The sequence below is a fragment of the Mus caroli genome, chromosome 7 (genome assembly GCF_900094665.2).
Source record: "Mus caroli chromosome 7, CAROLI_EIJ_v1.1, whole genome shotgun sequence".
Lineage (NCBI taxonomy): Eukaryota > Metazoa > Chordata > Mammalia > Rodentia > Muridae > Mus > Mus caroli.
This window is the reverse complement of record NC_034576.1, coordinates 142,478,914-142,488,686: the sequence shown is the minus strand read 5'-3', so window position 1 is coordinate 142,488,686 and position 9,773 is coordinate 142,478,914. Positions and strand designations below refer to the sequence as shown.

The 9,773-nt window shown below is 43.6% G+C and overlaps 1 protein-coding gene across 1 annotated transcript; it reads left to right on the top strand.

The window, feature by feature from the left end:
* Window positions 1-5,943: 5,943 nt before the first annotated feature.
* LOC110298512 (olfactory receptor 13A1-like) lies at window positions 5,944-6,873 on the top strand. The gene has a single exon (XM_021167808.1). It carries the CDS (start codon window positions 5,944-5,946, stop codon window positions 6,871-6,873), a length of 930 nt encoding a protein of 309 aa, XP_021023467.1.
* The last annotated feature ends 2,900 nt before the right edge of the window (window positions 6,874-9,773 follow it).

Here is a 9,773-nt window from a genome sequence, read left to right as displayed (position 1 = left end):
AGAGTAATGGAGGTAGCGCACAGGGTGTTATAAAGTCCAGTAAATATGGGTTCCGGATGGTATTCTGTATTAAAATATTCTTCTCTGGAAATAGGTAAAATTTAGGAACCTGAAATGTCTTTCCATGCTACATTTAAAAGCTAGATGAGAGCAGCCTGACTATACTGTGTACCCTTTGTGTGGCACTCACAATTGGAAGATCCTACCCCTTGTCAGCATTAGTTTATCCTTAGCTTCTGATTAATAAATCACACTCAGGGACTTAACCTTCACTGTACCCCAACTGGCAGTCTTGAGTGGGAAGTGACAAGAGCCCAGTACACACATAGTCTAGATGGCCTCAACTTTAGTGACCACAGCTCCTTCTTCTATCAACAGGAGGCTGCTTTCTCAGCATTTGAGGTCAGTGGTATGTACAGGAATGTGGAAGAGAGGCTACTTACAGGAGCTGTGTCACCAAAGGTCACCACAGTTGGGTGACAGATCTCTGTCATTTTGATAAAATATCATGACAATGGGAGTTCATGGCAGAGTCTCTTTGTATTGACAGTTCCAGAAAGATTAGAGTCCATGTATCCTTGCTTCATAGCAGCAAGGAGCAGTCATGGTGGCTGGACCAGAAAGCTGAGAGATTACATCATCAACCATAACCACAAAGCAAAGAGAGGAGACTGGAGGCATGGCAAGCCTATACATCACCAGAGCTGACCTTCAGTGATGTTCTCCCACCAGCAAGCCACACATCCTAAACCTCCCCATACTGTGGCATCACCAGCCAACTTCAAACACCTGAGGTTATGGGACTTATTTGTTCTTCGAATCAGCACCATTTCTGCCCCTGCCTGATCCCCATGCCAGGAAAGACCAGCTTCCTCTAGGTTCCAGGGTTGCAATTGACACTCCTAGTCTTTAAGTGGCTCCCTTGTAGTGGCATTTGGGATTTTGTTTCCCAGAAAGCTCTACCAGAAACTGTTGGCCTCAGTGGTGCAGATGAAAGAGGGAGGATTAGTTTTATTTTGATATAAGCTGGATGCACTTGTTGGACACTCAGGTAGTGAGGAAAGGATAGTAAGGCTAGCACACTTCACAGGTGGAAAGGAATGATGTATTCAGAGAAAATGAGTGTGTGAGCCAAACACACATTGCACAGAAGCTAGTGATTTTGTAACACATTTACTATTGTGATGTCTTTGTTAATGTTTTCATTAGCTTCTAGCAAATACAAACTTATGGATAAATCAGGAACTATGGGGGCACAAAAATAATCCCAGTACTTGAACTTCACAGTAAGACTGTCTCCAAAAAAGGAAGTCAAACATAAAAACAAGCCCACAACTACAATCACAGAGAGCATCTGGGACTGAGTGGAGGCTAGACCCAGAGAGAGAAGCAAGGCTTCCCTTGATAGGGATCCTGTGGAAGGAAGCCCAGGATTTGTTCCATGTGGGACAACCAACCAACTGAATGAAAGGCATTCAGGTTGACAAGCTATTGGAGTGGCACACAGTAAGCCTAACCCATGTAACCTTGGATCTTTATAGGTGTGTGAAACTATTAACATATTTTTCTTCCAAGATCATAACTAAATATGATCCCAGGAGTTCTTTATGTCCAAACTGCTGGAAGAGACAGCACCATTACAAATGGAAAAAAATGGGATTGAAACCTGGCATTAAATAGCCCCGTGTGCACCAGCCCCTAGGTAGCTCCAGGACATCCACAAGTGGAACTCCTGTAACCATAAGCAATGGGATGATCCAAAGCCTGGTCACCCCATCCTACTGAACAAGGAGAGCCCAAGGTCATCTTCAAATAGTTCTGATTTAATTTTCATGAGAAGGCAGCCACGAAGATATTCTAAGTATTGTTCTCCATAGAGGTAGCCCAGACAAGCCTACCTAACTCCATGATGGATGTGTATACTTCCATTGCCCAGAGGATGACAAACATGTACTCCTACCTTACTACATGCAGTGTCAGTCCTTTTAATGCAGTGGGTGTGTTATGGATAACATGTTGCTGTGTGTTCTGCAGGAGCTCATCTAATGTCATCAGAGTTGCTTTCATAGAGCCTCCATGACTAGCTCCACCTAGCTTTCCTCTCTTCTGACCCCTCTTTCCTAATTAGGATTAAGTTGGAGATAGTTTTATAGCTGCTTCCTAAATAAAAATGAAAATGTAGCACACTGTGCCTTCTTGAGGAATCAAAACCTCCTGTACTCAGTGCTGTTATACCTGGCATTGAGTTGGAGAGTTTGCTTGAAGGTGAGAGGACAGGCCAGATGCAGGGTTGTCCACCTCATTTAAGTTCTTGACCCTACAGCCCCTCACTGGTGATGAGCCTTGTGCAATTAATGACCATCATTACTTGTGGCAATTACAGCACCCAAAGCACCCCCATGATATTTTCACATGCAGAAGACAGAGTCCTCAAAAGACCATGGGCTCTTTTTAGACCCATGGCCCCACTACCACATCTCATTGCTGGGCTGTCTGGGTACCCTGCTCTGTGGATGAATGCTGTTCCATGGCAGTGAGGGGCAGATGACCATCAGTTTTCCATGAGCTAATTAGCCCCAGGTTTGAGGCTTATATGCTATAAACATCGTGACTTATTTTGGACTATGCATTATCCTTAAGCCAGTGTTATAGACTTAAAATACTTATTAATTTTATAACTCAGATTAGTCTCTTTATGGCAAATTGACTAGAAAAGTCAACTGTTACTGAAGCTCTTATTGTTGTGGCTGGCCAGTAGCTCACATGTCTGGGTTCTAGTCTGGAAAGGCATCTTGTAATCTGGAAGAGAAGAGGGGGCTAGGCGGACCAGAGAAAGATGAAACCAAGACAAGGCTCTGATCAAGGTTCGATTTTACACTCGGTTATGAAACAGGGGAAGGGGCCTGATTCCTGCCAAGTCATCCTGGAGTAAAGTTGCAGGTGACCATGTATTTTGCTCCAGAACAGCTAGGTGACAGACAGCAGCAGTGGGAGTGGCAGAACGTTAGGGCGGCAAGCTCCACCCTGATGCTCTCTAACACTGAAACCTGAGCAAACAGGTTTCAGGCTGGGGAGGTTACATCTCATCTCATTTAATGTGCTCTAGAAATTGCTCAAATGGTGAGTTGTGCTATAAGTGTTGTGTTTGTTGTTCTGCTAAGTAGGTGACATTTTAGGAGAGATTGAGAATGTGTATATTGATGGAGTTCAAGTACTTTGGGGGATCTGGAACTTAAGGTGGCCAGTGCTCATTTGGTTTGTGAAGTTTGGATTATTATAGCTCCTTTACTTTTTGCAATGACTGATTCTGAATGGGTTACTTTCTGCACTGTTCTGTGACTACAAGAGATGGTTCACCCCTGCTGTGTGTGTTCTGGCTATATAGGGAAGCCAATCTGCTGCTAAGGGCTCATGCCACAGACTATGGTGAAGCTCAAGTCCTGTACATTCATGCTGAACCTCACCTCCACAGTGTTCACACAATCTCTCCCCATGGAAAAATTTGAAAACTTCAGTGAAATGTTCTTCCATTCAGGGTCAACCTCAAGTGTGATCTACCACAATGACTATGCACTTGTCAGGTAATGCATGAGAGTGGTCTAAACTTTCTGTCCCTAGAGAGTGATGAACTAGCTGATCAGAGTTGGTTTATTGATAAGACCATGCCACACGGAGATAATGTAAGGATCTGATGATACAATGATAAAATGAGATGAAGGAACCCCATAGACTATGCTGAGGGACATTCTGTTAACAAGAAATACATCCTTCTACAGGCATCAAGGATACATGATGCTCAGTCAAGCTGTCTTGCAGGCATCCCTGGGGTAGAATTCACCACAGCGGGTTCAGAGTCCTAGAGCTGTGCACATGATCTCAGGCATCAGCTTTCTCCATGCCTTATGGCTTGACAACTGTGGCCAATAGAGACTCCTGTTTACCTTACTGTTGGTAATTGCTCTCTGAGGGCCACTCCCAAGAAATCTCAGAGTCCACCCCAGTGGGTAGTGTCTCTACATTAGGTCAAAAGTACAAAAACGAGACACAGGGCTCTTTGTGGACACAATGTATGAATTCTTCCTAACACATAGAACTTTTGGATTTATACCAGCTTCTCCTTTCATGTGAGTTGTTCCTCTATTCATTTCTTCCATTTGGGCACCCACCATCTTACCTTTTCTTTCTTTCTTCTTTTGTTTCTTTCTTTGTTTCTTTCTTGTTCTCTTCTCTTTCTTTCTGTCTTTCTTTCTTTCTTTCTTCCTTCCTTCCTTCCTTCCTTCCTTCCTTCCTTCCTTCCTTCCTTCCTTCCTTTCTCTCTCTCCCTCCCTCCTTCCTTCCTTCCTTCCTACCTTTCTTTCTTTCTTTCTTTCTTCTCTCTTTCTTTCTTTCTTTCTTTCTTTCTTTCTTTCTTTCTTTCTTTCTTTCCTTGTTTTTGACTTCTCTGAGGATGGGATGATTATCACAAGAGATTTGGTTTTGCTCTTATCAGTTTTAGTGTATAAAAATATATATAAAAAAAACCAACTCTTACCAGAATCACCTTGGTTCATAGTTGCAGTTTGAACTTTAAATCCATGGCTCTATAAGTCTGCTCTGTGACCTATGTGACCAGTTGATCAGTGGGAACAGAAATCTTGCCCTGTGGCTTGTCTCTAAGGCAGAGCTGGATCTCTACAGAAGCCTAATTGTTTTCTGTGAGTCTGGTATAGAGTTCAGTGCTCAGAAACTCCTTTGACCTGAGGAGTTACAGGCAGATAGGTACTGGGACTGAGACATAATCTGAGGGGGCTTGGCGGGTCATTTGAGTAGCCCTATATTCCATAAGATACCTTGGTTTTCTATAGGGAATACCCTTGGCTTTGCGGGCACAAGTATGGGGCCTGAGGGTCCTAATGGTAGCTCAGCTCTTCAGTGGGAGGTGATGGGGTTATAAAATCTCAGGCACTGCTCTCAATTTCACCCTGTCGGTGAAATGCCTTGATCAGTGCACTCACAGGGGGAGAGTGTCTTCCTTTTTCAGAACATATCCTGAACAATGAAGTTGGTTTATTATTTTTATGTAGCCAACATCCCATTCATGGAGTCTCCAGGATGGGTCTGGGCATGTTTACTCCCATCACACAGTAGAAAGGGGCAGAGCTCTTTCTCAAAATGCTGCTCAGTCCTAACCCTTGTCTACCTGAGAGGCCCATACACTTGGAGAGTCTTGGATGGTTAGAGATATATGTGTATGGGGTAAGGGGAAGACAGATGTGAAGCTGGCAGAGTGATAGCCTAGATATATGGCTGGATTGAAGCTGGATCTATGCCATAGCATGGTCAGACACCTTCTCTGGCAGGCACAAGCCTCCACCAGTGCAAGGGAGCTGTTGTCCTCACTGAGTTTATCATTCACAAGGGAGTGACTCGGGATGGCAATGGAGAAATAGAAAGTGTGGTGTTCACAAAGGGGTGCTATGTTATAACTGCTCCATGTTCTAAACCACTCCAGATACCAATCATCCTCTCTCCCAAACTGTTTTTCTGCCTGTCTCCGAGAAGGCAGCCCACCCCTTGATAAGTCTGGTCTTTTCTAGATCCAAAAATCTATGCTGTGGAACAGATTGCCCCTTGGTATGCCTTAGCTGCCTGGCATACATGCTAAGAGAAGCTCCAGTTCTCAGGGTATCATAGGACATAATCTATGTTAAAGCAAACAGAAGCTCTAGAAGGATATTGCCCATCACAGGGAGGGGCTCTTTCTGTTCTGGGTCTACTGTGTACAGAGTGGAGAGTTCATGTTCACACTGTCACACTGTGTTGATAGATGATGTTATCATTTCTACAAACACAGATCCATAAGAAGCACTCCTGAACCCAGTGTGAAGTAATGGCTGCCCCATACCCTGTGTCTCCTTGACCCTCACCAGCTGTGTCACAGTAAATCCCAGAACTCACTCTCAAATGGCAATAAACAATTCCACAACTGTGGTGGAGTTTCTGCTGCAGAGACTCTCTGAGGACCCTGGGCTCCAGGCTCTCTTCTTGACCTTTTTCTTGCTTCTTTACATCCTGGCTCTTGCAGGAAATACCCTCATCATCATAGCCATTAGCTTCAACCCAAGGCTTCACACACCCATGTATTTTTTCCTTGCAAACCTGGCCCTGTTGGACATCGTCTGTACATCCACTGTTCTTCCCAAGCTGCTGGAAGGTCTGGTGGGTAAGAGCAGTCACATCTCTTATGAAGGATGCATGACCCAACTCTTCTTCCTGACCTGGGTTCTAGGGGCTGAGCTGCTGCTGCTCACTTCCATGGCCTATGACCGATATGTGGCCATCTGTCGCCCATTGCACTACAGCATGCTGATGAGCTGGCCCATCTGTGTCCTGCTTGCCGGCAGTGTGTGGGTGATTGGCATAGCCAATGCATCTGTGCAAACTGGCCTTATGGTTCGACTTAATTTCTGTGGCCCCAAGCAAATTAGTCACTTCTTATGTGAAGTCCCAACACTGCTGCTTCTGTCTTGCAGCCCAACCACCCTCAACAACATCATGATTGTCATCGCAGATGCTTATTTTGGTGTGGTCAACTTTCTGCTGACTATGATATCCTACAGCTTCATCATTTCCAGCATTCTGCGCATCCGCTCAGCTGAGGGCAAGAAGCGTGCCTTCTCTACCTGCTCTGCCCACCTGGTGGTGGTCACCCTGTACTACTCCACTGTCATCTACACCTATCTACAGCCTGGCTCTGGATCCTCCTTGGAAAATAGCAAGGTTGTTACCTTATTGTACACAGGAGTCAGCCCTACCTTGAATCCCATCATTTATTCTCTGAGGAACAGGGATGTCAAGGTAGCCCTCAAAACGTTATTTCCCTGTTTCCATTGAAGAGGCAGAAGCCACCAAATGTGACTTGATCAAGCTGTTGTTGAACTATATGGGATGTGTGACTGAGAATCTGATGTCCTGTCAGAGAACAGATAAGTAATTTATATTGTAGATGTACATTTCTATCCTCTCTTTGGAGGAGTCACTGGCCATTTTCTTTTGGAAGTGTTGACATCCAATTTTGTGGCAGGATGTGTGTTCATATCCTGGGTAGCTATCTCTTACGTAGAGCTTTTTGGTATCATGTATTTGAGAAAATCACCCTTACACTGATATTGGACTAAATCCTCTTAGTTTGGACTTTAGAACTGTGTCTGGTGGCACCATTGTCCTTACACCTCTGAGAGGAGAGAGAATAAGGAATGTTCTTCTCATATCAGCAATACCCAGGAAGGTGTGGCTTGATCCTCTGTTTTTTTTTTTTGTTTGTTTGTTTTTTGTTTTTTCTGCTAGAACTCTTTGCCATCATATCTTGGTTTGGACAGAAACTTCTGCAGACTGAGTAGATGTTCAATCTCCCTCTGCCCTCTGGATGTCACTGTCCATAGCATCCTCCTATACTCTCTTCCCTCCTCCACAGTTTCCTCTAGGCTATAATAAACACCCTGTTCTTTGATGCTGTTGCTAGCAACCTCCCAATGTTCAGCTGCCCCTAGATTTGTCACCTCTGGATCTATATGTGTATGTTCTTTTTGAAGACTATGATTTCTTTGCTCATCACTTGTTCCAAGACACGTGTTAAAGTCTATATTGTTTCAACCAACTTCCTGCCATGTCATGATTATTTTCTCTCCTCAATGGCACACTCATGATCCTGGGAAGCCTCTGTGAATGGGTCAATATCCTCCACTCAGGATAGAAGCACACTCATGCACTACTGCACTTGTCAATGCTATTGTGCTCATGTTCATCATACATCAGTCAGGCTACAGGATCCAACTCATTTGTTTTTCTACCAAGGGGGCTCTTAGGAGTCAACACAGGTTATCAAGCTTGGCAGCAAGCAGTTTTACCCACCGAATCATCTTATTGTCATGCACATTTTATCTTGAGTTGTGTTTTCTACACTGTATCCAGGGTTTTAATGTCCACTGTGCTTTACTGAAAGAGATCAAGCAAAGTGAATTGGCAAGGATAAAGCCAGACAGTTGTGATCTTGTCCCCACTGCTCTGCTGTTGAGTTCTTGCTCTATGTTCACTTCCTAATTTATTTGTTCAGGTGCCCTTCTATTTCACTCATTTCAAAACAGGCTGTAATTATTAATTCATTCTTCCTTAAATAGTTTCATGTGCATATGAGAGACAATAATTTGTTTATAGATTTTTCATGCCTGGGGCCCCTAAGGAAACATTTCAGACAGTGAAATGGGCAAGTCAGGCCATCATATACTGAGTTTTGACAAATACACAGAGCTATGTAGTGCAAGTCTCCTAGGAGAGTGGAGATGGTAGCCTTTAATGTAGGATATTTTAGCCAGATTTGATCTACCCTTTGGTCCTGAGGTCATCAGTGCCCTTTCTGGTAGTTGTTTCTCTCCTGATATTTCAGATGCAGGTCAGTTTTGTGTGTTATACAACTTTGTACACATGACATCATGCAGCACACATTCTGACATGTGTGCTCTTTCATAGCACATTGGTTATTTTTTTAATATTTTTTTTATGTATGAAGGTTTTGACTGGATGTTTGTATGTGTAGCACAAGCATGCCTGTTGGCTTTGGAGGTCAGAAGATGGTGTTACATCCCCTGGAATAAAGTGACAGATGGCTGTATGTCAACATGTGGATGGGCAAATAGAGCCCAGGTCATCTGCAGAGTAGTAAGTGTTCTCAAATGATGAGTCATCTTTCCAGTCATACAATATTTAAAATGCACTCCTGTTCTGTTATATAACCAATGCTATGTTCTTTTCCATTTTGGTGAGTACTAGGATCTAAGGCTATAATACACTTTATTACTCAACTCCAATAAACAATCATACAAATCCTTTTCTATTCCTTTCTTTCTCTGCAGTAAGTGACTGTGAATGGCTTCTCAGGGACTCAGGGTGAGTGGAGGCTGAGTTTTGTAACAAAGTTTTCACTGGGGTTTTACCCTTCATACTCTGACCAACAGTGAATGGGATTTCTACTGGCTTTTACTCTCACCTACATTCATTGAAAGAAAAGGACTCAGGATTGAAGCCTAATCATCCCTGACTCCTGCTCAGCTCCTGAGAGGCTCCCTGCTGCTCTAGGAGTGCCACTGGCACTGGGGTTGTAAGCAGTAGTTGATGTAGTTTGTAGGGCTGCACTATTGTTATTTACTGCAGAGGTTCAGCCCTACAAACTACATCATCTACTGCTTCACACATTGTTCTGCCCCTGTGGTCCTTAACACCCCTGGTGATTTCCTTTTTTTTGATGTGTTACTCAGGAAGGTATTACTTAAATTCTAAATATTTAGGCATTTCCCAGTTGGCACTGTTGGTCTAGCTTCCTTAGTGTCAGTTGCTCCTGGAGAACCCTGAGCCTTTCAGTTCTTGAGAAACTGAGGCATTCCCCAAGGAAATGAAGCATTCAGGCTGTGTTCCCTAAAAGTCAGCAAAACATATAGAAGGTCAACAGGACAATTACTCTGAGACATTAACATTGCATACTCTGTATAGGTTTCAGAAATTGTATCTTGGCAACTACAAGTGTATTCTTCCTGGGCAACTGCCATTGTATTGTTTCTGATAGGGGTATCCAAAGTCTGATTGTTTGTAGTGAACTTGTCTCATTCTTGCTCAGACCCCTCCATCCTTGTCTGGTTTTCATTTCTTACTGACTGTACACACACACATACACACACACACACACACACACACACACACACACACATATATGCACAAGCACATATGTTCAAAGGGTCCTCAAA

What these genes read in the sequence shown, in the direction of transcription:
- LOC110298512 (XM_021167808.1), top strand. Translation starts at nt 5,944, where the DNA reads ATGGCAATAAACAATTCCACAACTGTGGTGGAGTTTCTGCTGCAGAGA.